We start from the raw sequence: 12,296 nt of genomic DNA, 5'->3' as shown, positions 1-12,296 counted from the left end.
ATATCGAACTTACAAATGATAGAATTGATAAAAAGCAGGTAGATTTGAACAATACCTTTCAAATGAGCCATTAAAAAATCACTCTAAAAAGTTCTGGTAGCCCACCAGCCCCAACTTTTGCACTTGAGACATGGTACCAAAAGTGCCATTTTTAGTGCCATTTGGGACTTGCCGATTGTGCAATTTGCAGGAAGAATGTAGACGTAAGTGATATGAGCTATTGAACATCTGTCTAAGACATTCTTGTAGCCCGCTAGTCCCACCCCTTGAGAAATGAAACAAAAAGTGCCATTTTTAGTACCATATGGCACTTGCAGATGGTGAAATTTATAAAAAAAAAGCACGTAGATATGAGAAATAGCTTTTAAATGAGCCATTAAACATCTCTCTATGATGTTCCGGTAACCTGCTAGCCAAGGAAAACAGAAAAAAAGGGAGACATGTCAGTGCCACCGATGCAAAAACAGTGATTTTCCTTGCTCTTCAAGGTGGGGGGTTTTCAACCATGTTAATTCCAATTATGTATTTTTTATTTCAATCTGAAGCCATTTTCGAGTGGTTTCAGGTTTCTTTTTTCGAAATTACTATAAATTTGTTTCGTAATAAAATTATCCTTTGAAGATGAACCAGACATTCCTGAATCAGTGTCAGATGGCAATTTTTATCACTAGTCAGTTTTTTCAAAACTTACTTTTTAACTTTCGGTTGGTGTGGGCTGTGGTTCGGTCTTTACTAGATTGAAGCTACTGCTGCGACTATGATTCATGTTAAGAGCAAGATTTTTGCATTATATTTGCATATATTTGTGTCTACGTTTAGGAAATAATTCCATATACATATAAACACCTACATATACATAACATATGGACATATAGTTATGAACATGTCTGCATATGGAAAATAATGCTCTGTTCGTTAGCTACTTGTAAATCCAAGGGTTTAGGTCCTCTACTATAGACTTAAACCCAGGGAGCAAATCGTCTCCAACCACGCTAAACCACTCGGTTAGTGGCTAAGCTATCCATGTCCCGTGACCTAAGACTGCCCGAGACAATTCCAGTGAGGGTGTTGATCAATAATAGTTATAGATATATGCCGACATTCAATGGGTAAAATGCTGTACAACTATAACTGGTATTGCCGCCTCCTCTGAAATATATATGCCTCTGTTAATTGGAATAGTGGTAAAAAATTTGACCATTCTGTCAAATCTGGTCAAAGTGGTAGAATCTTTGTCACGTTCTAACTCGTTTCTGAAAGAAGTACTACTTGCTAGGTCTAGATGTTACACGGGTACACTATTACCGTTTTGTTCAGTTTGCAACCATTTTAGCCCTGTGCTTTTTCTTATGCTTTTACAAGCTGTATTATTTGGTCCAGAGAGAGATTGGTATATTTAAAAACTATCGTAGTATAGCTAAATTCAGTTTTTTCACAAAAATCATACATTTAAACAAAAATCACACACTACGACTCAGCATTAAAAATGGATGTGAAGAAAGCAAATATTATTGGTGTTATGTTATTGTTGCTTCTGTGGAAGCTTCTAAGTCTTACTTAGTCTTACTTAATATGAAAGCTTCTAAGTCTTACTTAGTCTTACTTAATATGAAAGCTTCTAAGTCTTACTTAGTCTTACTTAATATGAAAGCTTCTAAGTCTTACTTAGTCTTACTTAATATGAAAGCTTCTAAGTCTTACTTAGTCTTACTTAATATGAAAGCTTCTAAGTCTTACTTAATATGAAAGCTTCTAAGTCTTACTTAGTCTTACTTAATATGAAAGCTTCTAAGTCTTACTTAGTCTTACTTAATATGAAAGCTTCTAAGTCTTACTAAAGCTTGGAAGGTGGTAACAAGATAATTACATTTTGTATCTAGTTGTTCATTTTATAATTTTTGAACAAAAAGGCTCAGTTATGTAATGTTACAGAGATTATTCCTTCAAGATCTCGCTTGTCCCCCTCAATGATCCCATCAAATATCACAGTCATTCTGAGTTGATCTGTTTCACATTTCTGTTTTCTTTTATTCTTCATGCTAAAATTTATGTAGTTAGGTTAAGGTTTTGACAGATAAATTCAGACCCTTCGATGTAGTCTTGTTAGTTTCAGAAACTTATCTCCTAGGACTATTTAATAATATTGTTTGCAGTTTTTTCATATATATATATATATATATATATATATATATATATATATATATATATATATATATATATATATATATATATATATATATATATATATATATATATATATATATATATATATATATATATATATATATATATATATATATATATATATATATATATATATATATATATATATATATATATATATATATATATATATATATATTCCATGCTCAGGTTTATTAAGTTAAGCCTAAAATCCATTACCTCACATTTCTTTTCAAAGACTGTGCATTCCCGTGAATATAAAAGGCTGAAATTAAATTTAAAACTAGTAAAAAGCTAAAATGAGCAGAGATTAATATAAATGAAAAAATGAACACTAAACAAGCAAAAACTAAATCAGAACTAAAGATAAGCAAATTCCTAACCATAACCTAAAATTAATATAAGCTACAACAAATAAGGTTTGTATTACAAACCTTAAAATGACTTTTAGTTGAGCTTTACTGAAAACCTTGTGGGTCTTAATTTTCTAAGTGATTTTTCTGTATAATTGAAAGAAGTATATTTGAATAGAAGAATACAAGATTATTTAAAGTGGTGAAATTAAATAAACTTGCCCAAGAGCCTTATGGCCTGAATTTTATTACGAATAAGTGAAGAATAGCTGTCCCTCAAACCTCCCGAAAGGCTAAAATCATTCTCTATTTACTGAAAACTCAATAATAACCTTTTTAGCCAATTGATATTTTTTCAATTTTCTTTTTGAGAGTTTTTAGAGCTATGAGCGGTAAATAGTTGTGCAATAAACCATTTGTTGCTAAAATTCTTTACACTTTACTGAAAATTTATTTTACATATTTTTAGCCAATTATTTCCCTTATATGAACAAAATAATGTGCTGATACCAAAAAAAGCATCTTTAAGTAGTATTATATCCAATGTTTAAATTTTGAGCCGCGTATATTTTCAAACACTGTTCAAAGTTAATCTTGCTTTTGATAAATTACAATAAATTACCAATTACCAATATAAATTACCAATCTAGCCTTTTGGGGTTTGTGCAGGATGATAGAATCACACTGGGGAGAGGAATATTTATTACCAATACCAATTACCAGAGGAATTATACCAATTACCAATATAAATTACCAATCTAGCCTTTTGGGGTTTGTGCAGGATGATAGAATCACACTGGGGAGAGGAATATTATGAAATGCTTCACAGCGAGCTGTGTTTCAATATGTTTTGTAGTGAATTATGTTTGTCATATAATGTTTGAGATAAGTATAGAGTATAATAATTACAAAATGAATTAAGTAATATTGTGAAATCATTGAAAGCCGATCAGTGAAAAGCAATGAAAGCCGAATGGCCCATGCAAATAAAACTAAGTTGGATATTTAATATGCAATAACGTTAATAAAAAATCCTGGAGGTCTAAAAAATATTTAATTTTTCAATATTCTAAAGAAAAACTGTTAAAAATATATGTTGCTTTCAGATACGTTAATTTTTTACCCCGACCTTTTGGGGTTTGAAGGGGGTGGCAACATAACACTTTTGTGATATTGTACAATCTTGTCTACAATCAGATTGTGCTTTTCGGCCACGATTCTCTTTTCGGGACCCTTCCTGGCTGTTTAATAGATTCAAGGTTTTGATGCTAAATCTTTCCGGCATTGCTCATTTATAAACATGTGTAGCTTCCACCGTCAGGCTAGGTTTCGCGCTTGCGTATTTATAGTGAAATAAGGATTGTAATTTTAAATGTACATTTAGATGAAAAATGTGGCGAAAGCTGAACAGTCCGTGCGAATATCTACTTTCAAGTCGATATGCCAAAAAATGCGACCTGTATTTCACTATTATTTCTTTGAGAAGTTCCACTTCGCCCCTGAATGGCTTGAAAAGCGACTATCTTATACCCGAAGTGTTGCTGCCAGTTCTATGGTTGGGTATATATTGGGCATTGGCGATAGACATACTAGCAATATTCTTATTGATAATGCTTCGGCTGAGGTTGTACATATTGATTTTGGTGAGTAATTTTTTTTTAGCTGATTTCAGCAGCTTCGGCTGAGGCTGTGCACATTGGTTTTGGTGAGTAATTTTTTAACTGACTGGCACAACCTCATCACGACCTTAGTAATATTCTTATTGACAACACTCTAGCTGAATCTGTACTCATTGATTTGAGTTACTTTTTTAACATTATTAAAGCGTGACCTGAGTAATTTTCTATGGATGATGTTTCTGCTGATGTTTTGGACGTTCATTTAAGTAATTTACGTATTCAGTTAACCGTAGTACAGCCTCATAATCTTTTATTGATAAATTTATCTGACCCTGTTTACATTGGTTTAGTTTATTACTTTATTCAGCTGACCTTAGAACGACCTTAGTACGACCTTATGAATATTCTTATAATAATCTTTCGTCTGAGGCTGTGTGTATTGATTTAAATGATTATTTTATTCAGCTGATCCCAGCATGACCTCAGTAATATTCTTATTCACATTATTCTGGCTGGGTTTCTCCAAGTTCGGCTGAGTAAGTGATTTCAGCTGATCTCAGGGCAGCCTCATGATATTATTATTGATAATATTTTAGCAGAGGATATTCGCATTATTTTTGGTTAGTACTTTATTAAGCTGACATCAGCACAACTTTAATATTCTTAATATCCTTATTCAGCTTCATATTCTTATTATAATTCAGCTGATCTCAGCGCGACTTTCTATAACTTTCTTATTGATAATATTCAGGCTGAAATTGTGCACGTTTGTTTGGGTAAGTTATTTATTCAGCTGACCTCAGAACAACCTCAGTAGTGTTATTGTGGATAGTATTTCAAATGATGTTATACTCATTGGTATTGGTGAGTAATTTCTCCAGCTGACCTCAGCACAACCTTAGCATGACCTCATGAATGTCCGTATTGACTTGAGTGATTATTTTATTCAGCTGATCTCAGCGCAACTTTGGTAATTTTTTGATTATAATCTTAAAAAAGGTTAGAGCAACCTTTCCACGATTATGATTCTTAACGTAAGAATGCTGATAATTTTACCAATAATTATCTATAATAATAACATGATTCTAATATTATTATTATTATTCATATTCTTATTATAATCCTTCGTCTGAGGCTTTTCTGCATTGATTTAAGTGATTATTTTATTCAACTGATCCCAGCATGGCCTCAGTAATATTCTTATTGATAGTATTGTAGCTGAGTTTCTCCACGTTTAGCTGAGGCTATTCGCATTGGTTTTGGTTAGTACTTTATTCAGCTGACCTCAGCACAACTCTGATATTCTTAATATTCTTATTTGGCTGAGGCTGTGGACATTTATTTAATATTTACTTTATTCAGCTGATCCCAGCACGACTTCTATAACTTTCTTATTGATAATATTCTGGCTGAAGTTGTGCACGTTCGTCTGGGTAAGTTATTTATTCAGCTGACCTCAGAACAACCTCAGCAGTGTTATTGTCGATTGTATTTCAGCTGATTTTGTACCCATTGGTTTTTGTGAGTAATTTTTTTAGCTGACCTCACCGCAACCTTAGCATGACCTTAGTAATGTCCATATTGAATTGAGGGATTATTTTATTCAGCTTATCTCAGCACAACCTTGGTAATTTTTTTATTATGACTTGAAAAAAGGTTAGAGCAACCTTTCCAAGATTATGATTCTTGACGTTGGAATCTTAATAATTTATTCCAATAATTGTTTATAATAATACTATGATAATATTATCATTTTTTATTATTATTATTATTATTAACAAATTGTTATTATTATTATTATTGTATTATTCTTATTATTATAATTGTTGTTATTATATTGTTGTCATTATTATTATTATTATTGTATTATTATTATAATAATAATAATTGTGGAATTCTAATAGTTTGTCAAATTTTGACTCTTTGAGAAGCCAATCTGACAAAACACGCTCTGTCATTTAGGTTTTAATAGGGAAAAATTCGTCTCAGTTTGTTAGGGTACTTTTAGGCTTTGAGGAAAATGAAATAAAAAAAAATTTTTTTTAACTGCAAGTAAGGAGTGACATTAAAACTTAAACAGAAAAGAAATTATTCCGTACATGAAAGTGGTTGTCTCCTCCGCAACGCCCCACTCTTTACGCTAGAATTTGACTCTGTCACACCTCTACTTTTTAAAACAATAAAAAAATAGCGTAAAGAACGACGCGTTGCGGAGGCGATAACCCCTTCATATACGGAATAATTTCTGTTCGTTCTAAGCTTTAATGTCGCTCCATACTTGCGGCTAAAAAAAATATATTTTTATTATTTAATTTGTGAACGTTTTTGAATTAATGCATGTTTAGATTTTGGCTCACCGCATATGAATAATTAAAATGAAATCTGCATATCAATTTTTTTTTGCTAAATGGCTTTCTTATAGTTTTGATTGGACGATTTTGATAAAAAAACAAAGCCTTTCAATTTTTGGTTACTTAAAAATGCAACTATTTTTTTTATTTTTTGTACGAACGTTTTTATTAGTAATAAACATACGTACCTTACGAATTAACTTACGTAACTAATTTCTGTATTTGTGTATTTTTATTACTGTATTAGTTTTTTTATTTATTTAAGTAAAAATACTTTAGCATAAAGAGCAAGGTATTGTGTAGGAGACGAACCCTCTTATATACGTAATATCTTATTTTCGTTTAAGTTTAAATGCTACTATTTTTTTTAAATCTATTTTCTCATTATTTTGTTTTAATAGTGCTAGAAAATACTGTGCCCCCTTCATGGAAATTGTTTTCCCTCATGATAAATTCCTCCATGGAAAGATCCTCCCACGTAACCTCTTCCCCCTTCCTAATGCGAAAAAGTCCCCTGAAAATGTCTGTACACTTCATAATAGTCATTACTGTATATAAACAATAGTCAGATGTTGTAACTTGCAGCCCCTCCCCCCGGGACTCTGTGAGATTAAGTCGTCCCCACAGACATAGTTATTAGGTTTTCGACTAAGCGGAACAGAATGGCTATCTTACATTTTAATAAGGTGACTTGGAGGAAAAATGCGCATTGAAATGGGCCTAGGTGTCTCCAATTTTTCGGTCACTTTAAAAGGGCACTAGAACTTTTAATTTCCGTTAGAATGAGCCCTCTTGTGACATTCTAAGACAACTGGAACGATACGATACCCCTGGAAAAAAAAAATAAACACGCATCCGTGATCTGTCTTCTGGCAAAAAATACAAAACTCAACATTTTTGTAGATAAGAGTTTGAAACTTTTACAGCAGGATTCTCTGATACACTTAATCTGAACGTGAAATTTTCGTTAAGATTCTATGACTTTATTCCCCTATTATCTAAAATAAGGCAAATTTTCTCAGGCTCGTAACTTTTGATGGGTAAGACTAAACTTGATGAAGCTTATATATTTAAAATCACTATTAAAATGTAGTTCTTTTGATGTGACTATTGGTATCAATTCCGTTTTTTAGAGTTTCGGTTACTACTGAGACGGGTCGCTCCTTACTACAGTTTGTTACCATGAACTGTTTGATGTATAGAAAAATGTCAATTCAAAAGTTTAAATTAAACAAATTAATTCAGATTTGTTTCAAAATTCAGAACAGGTTTCTTTTTCCTTGTCATTTGTACTTTCATTAGGCGTATCGAAATGTTTACAATAATTTCAGGCTAGTTAGGATAGACTAAAATATATACCTTGATCAGATGGATACGCCGGGGAAAAGGATCAAATTTGAAAAGTGAAAAAAAACAGAAGAAGTTCGAGGGGAGGGTGGGACAACTTGAAAAAAATGTAAAAATAAATGGATTGCATCGGACATGCAACAAAAGATAGGAGGTAATAAACAAATAAGAAACTAGACTAAAATAGCAAAATACCAGAGAAATATGAATCCTAGTTTGAACCTTTGAACTTTAATGTCTCAAAACCACAATTGAACCAAATTTCAACGAGGTATAAAGAAGACTAGACCGAGATGTACAAAGCTAAGGCAACAACAATGGAGAAAATAAGTACCGGTTGTGAAAGGTATAATTCTTCTGATTTTGGTCTTCTCCTGTGTTGTATTAACCTCTTATTTGTTATCCAAAAGCCGGGGAAAGGATCAAATTTGATAAGTGAAAAAAAAGAAGAAGTTCGAGGGGATGGTGAGACAACTTGAAAAAAATGTAAAAATCGGTGGATTGCATCGGACATGCAATAAAAGATAGGCAATAATAAACAAGTAAGAAAATAGAATAAAATCGCAAAATATTAGAGAAATATTAATCCTAGCTTGAACTATTGAACTTAAATGTCTCAAAACCACAATTGAACCAAATTTGAACGAGGTATAAAGAAGGCTTGACCAAGATGTGACCAAACTGACCAAACTTGACCAAACTGAGGCAACAACAATGGAGAAAATAAGTATCGGTCGTGAAAGACATAATTCTTCCGTTTTTGGTCTTCTTCTTCGTTGTATTAACCTCTTATTTGTTATCCAAAAGCTCAGATATGCTTTGATACAAACTTTGGGAGAAATTCTGAAGTCATTTGTGGAACATACGGGGTACCGTATGTTTATTTATAAAATATTTATATTTATTATAATTACATAATTTGTATTACATAATTGTAATTACACTATTACATAATTTGTAATAATTTGTAAAATAATTTGGATGACACGTCTTAATCAAGGACTTCTATATGGAATTCGCTAATAATTTGAATATTAGCCTCAGATGTGTAACCAACAAGCTCAAAAATCCCAATCCAAATTGCTGATCTAAAGTGGAAGCTACTTTTAAACATGTAGGGTGCATGTTGGGTTTTGTTTTTCAGGTATAAAAATAGTTTTTATTATAGGTTATGCTTTTGATCAGGGACTACTGCTACCCACTCCTGAACAAGTACCGTTTCGTCTAACAAGAGATGTAGTTGATGGTATGGGAGTCTGTGGAGTCGAAGGGACGTTTAGAAAGTGAGTTTTTTTTAACAGTCAATATAATTATAAATTGATGCTTTTCTTCAAAACCGTACAAAGGGAGGGGGTTTGGTGCCCTTCCTTGAATCCTAAATTTAAGTTTCTGGGAACATCCCAAGTCTCTGGGCAAATTATCAAATAAGTTTCTTCTGTTATTTCTCCCCTCAAGAAAAAAGTTTATTGATCACCCTCCCCCCTCCTGAAAATAATTTTCTGCGTACGTGACTGTTTTCTTTTATGCTCATTGTTGTTCTATTTTTCTTTTGTATTGATCTTGGATTTCCTTAATTAGGAGTTACTATCATTTGCAAAATTGTAAATAAAATTGAACAACAGAGAGATTTTTTTAATTGTTTTTGGCTAATACCAATATAATTATACCTCTTCATTACGTTGTCTTATTTTAGTTAAGAAAAATTTTTGGACCTTTTAATAATAAGTCTTAGAAATATTTTAGACACTTTAGGACTTAAGGGAAGTATATTTTTTTTTTAACTTTATAATCAATGTGCTCATGAAGTGGCGCTTTTCTTCAATATCTTTCTTTTTTCCCGCACGTAGCTTCTTTTTTTCAGAGGTTTGTTTAATCAAGAAAAGATTAATTTTTAAATTTGTTATGTAAATTTTTATTATTTAAGAATTAACGACCCTTCTTGACTACTAAGGTCCTTGCGTCGGCCCTGCAGTGCATTCCTGCAGCGTGATTCGATCTCTGGGTCCCGTATTACCAAGCTAAGGTCAAATCCACTGCGCCACCACAGGACTTTGTTATGTAAAGTAGTGTACTTTGTACCCTTTTGAAATTTATACCCTTACTGATTTTTGTAAATGTGATCACCGCCTTTAGATTGCACCCCTATGAAATGGCGCCGCTTTCAGAGTAGGATTCAAGATCCTGCTGAAATACTGCTTTAAGTGCTTTTTTTTTATATTTAATAATGCAAAACAATGCCGACCGGCATTAAGTCTCTGATTTTCCTTTTAAATCAATCTATTGATTCTTAGTATTTTGCTAGAGCTCCTGCCATATGGGATCTTGGCTCTTGGCTCTTCCGACCTCGTCACAAGTGCCACAGGAGCTCTTGGCTCTTTTTTTTATTTATATTTAATAATGCAAAACGAATTTCTGAAAAGTTGTCAAAACGCTCTTTTTTGTGAAAGGGGGTTATTTTCAACAAAAATTGAAACATGTACTAGCATGCCCCTTGCAAGATGTAATACTGTCACACAAGAGGGCACAGACACAATAAAGACACTAATTTTTTTTTTGACAAAATTCCATTTTGACAGAAAGGGGGTTATTTCCCTGTTGGAAACTTTTAAGCTAGAGGCCACCGTATTGTTGCAAAAATATTTTCTGATTTTTACGTTTAAGTTTGGAATACCTGCCCTAAGATTTGTGTCTGGTTTTCTTACATCTAAACGATAAATGGTATGAGAAATTCTCTTTCCCTGTCCTTCTATTCTCTTTTTTCTGTTTTGACAGTTTTTCCTTCGTTCTATTCTTTTGTTATATAGATATAGTTTTGTTATTGTCTTTATTCTGTCTGTGCCCTCTTGTGTGCCAATATTACACCTTACGAGGGGCATGCTAGTACGTGTTTCAATTCTTGTTAATTAGTTCAGTTCAGTTCATCTCAAACTTAAATGTATAATAAAAATAAATCGATTTTATTTATTACTGTAGCGTAAATTCAGGGCTTGGGAGGCAAATAACGTCTCGAAGTTATTTTTGGTCTCCTTTCAGTAGGAAAAGTACTTATTCAGAAAGATACTCTTCAGGTTTGTATTTCTAAAATTGTAGCATAATATATAATACATGGCACAAAATGTCTTTCACAAGACAGGTCTGATGAATAGGCATATACTCTGGAATTTATTGGGGGTGGTTAATTTTAATGAGAAAATAAGTATTTATTCTTCAATTACACATGTTGGAAGTTGTTTTTGGGTAAAGTGTGCAATCAGGTTTTTTTTAACTTCTCTGTTATTTGTAAAAAAAAACTGCTTATTTTCCATCTTATATTTTAGACATAGTGATACGTGGCTGAGACTCGGCGGTTCTTAATTGGGATATCATTTGGAACCTAGAAAACTTTTACAAATTTTGGTCATACTTTTATTTTGTATACGAAAAAAGAAAAACAATGGTGTTGTTACAGATTAACTTTTTTTGTGGCGAAATGAGCTGAGCATTTTTTTTTCTGAACGTTCGAAATGTCTGACACAAAATGTTGTGATAGTAGAAATATCCAGTTTTGATGCTCTTATTGAACAACTTCCTTTTGGGCTCAATAAACTTAGCAGTTTTTTTTTTTTTTTTTTTTTTTTTTTTTTTTTTTTTTTTTTTTTTTTTTTTTTTTTTTTTTTTTTTTTTTTTTTTTGAAAGCTACTGGATCATTTTTTACAATTTTCTTTAAAAAAAAATTGTAACGGAAATGGTTAAAGACCTTATTTTTCAGAATGAATTATTAAGGAGGGATGGTAAAGTACAAATTTTCCTAATTCATATATTTATTTATTTAGATATATATTTTTATGAAATCAATGTTTTAACACTATTGTTCATTCGCTTTTACTATTGTTTTATTGTGTATCTCTTTTTTACTTTTTTATTCTATAGTGTTGATTAGCCATTGAATGTTATTCCATTTTGCAGGTGCTGTGAAATCACTATGTCTATATTAAGAGAAAATTATCTTGGTATACTCACGCTGCTGGAAGTTTTGCTTTTTGATCCTGTCTATCTTTGGGAAATGACTCCAAATAAAGCACTAGTAGTGGCAACAAAAAGGAGGAGCAGGGATGATGAAACCCAAAGGACAGAGATACATGAACAGGGTAAGTATGCACGCTCCCTCCTTATATATAAATACATATGTATATATGTATATATGTATATATATATATATATATATATATATATATATATATATATATATATATATATATATATATATATATATATAGTACAGGGAGCCCGGCACGGCTACGCGGTAGACTTGCATTGATTCTCATTGCCGCTGGTCTTTTAATTGAATACAACATGAGCCTCTTCTTGATCTCATGGTGTTACCATAGGTTTGATAAAACCACCCTGGAAAAAATACGAATTGCTCCTTAAAGTTGTGACCTATCTAGATCGTTTTTGTGGCC

The 12,296-nt window shown here is 32.0% G+C and overlaps 1 protein-coding gene across 2 annotated transcripts in view; it reads left to right on the top strand.

The window, feature by feature from the left end:
• The window catches only part of LOC136037540 (serine-protein kinase ATM-like), a gene marked incomplete at its 3' end in the record, with an annotated part of 119,954 nt that extends 107,984 nt beyond the window's left edge, over nucleotides 1-11,970 (top strand). For both annotated transcript variants that reach the window (XM_065720263.1, XM_065720266.1), the window contains 3 exon segments: nucleotides 3,922-4,180; nucleotides 9,023-9,137; nucleotides 11,800-11,970. In XM_065720263.1, the coding sequence (XP_065576335.1) occupies nucleotides 3,922-4,180; nucleotides 9,023-9,137; nucleotides 11,800-11,970 (545 nt within the window).
• Between the last annotated feature and the right edge of the window lie 326 nt (nucleotides 11,971-12,296).

This window comes from Artemia franciscana, chromosome 2 (genome assembly GCF_032884065.1).
Source record: "Artemia franciscana chromosome 2, ASM3288406v1, whole genome shotgun sequence".
Taxonomy (NCBI): Eukaryota; Metazoa; Arthropoda; class Branchiopoda; order Anostraca; family Artemiidae; genus Artemia; species Artemia franciscana.
This window is presented reverse-complemented; position numbering and strand designations above follow the sequence as displayed.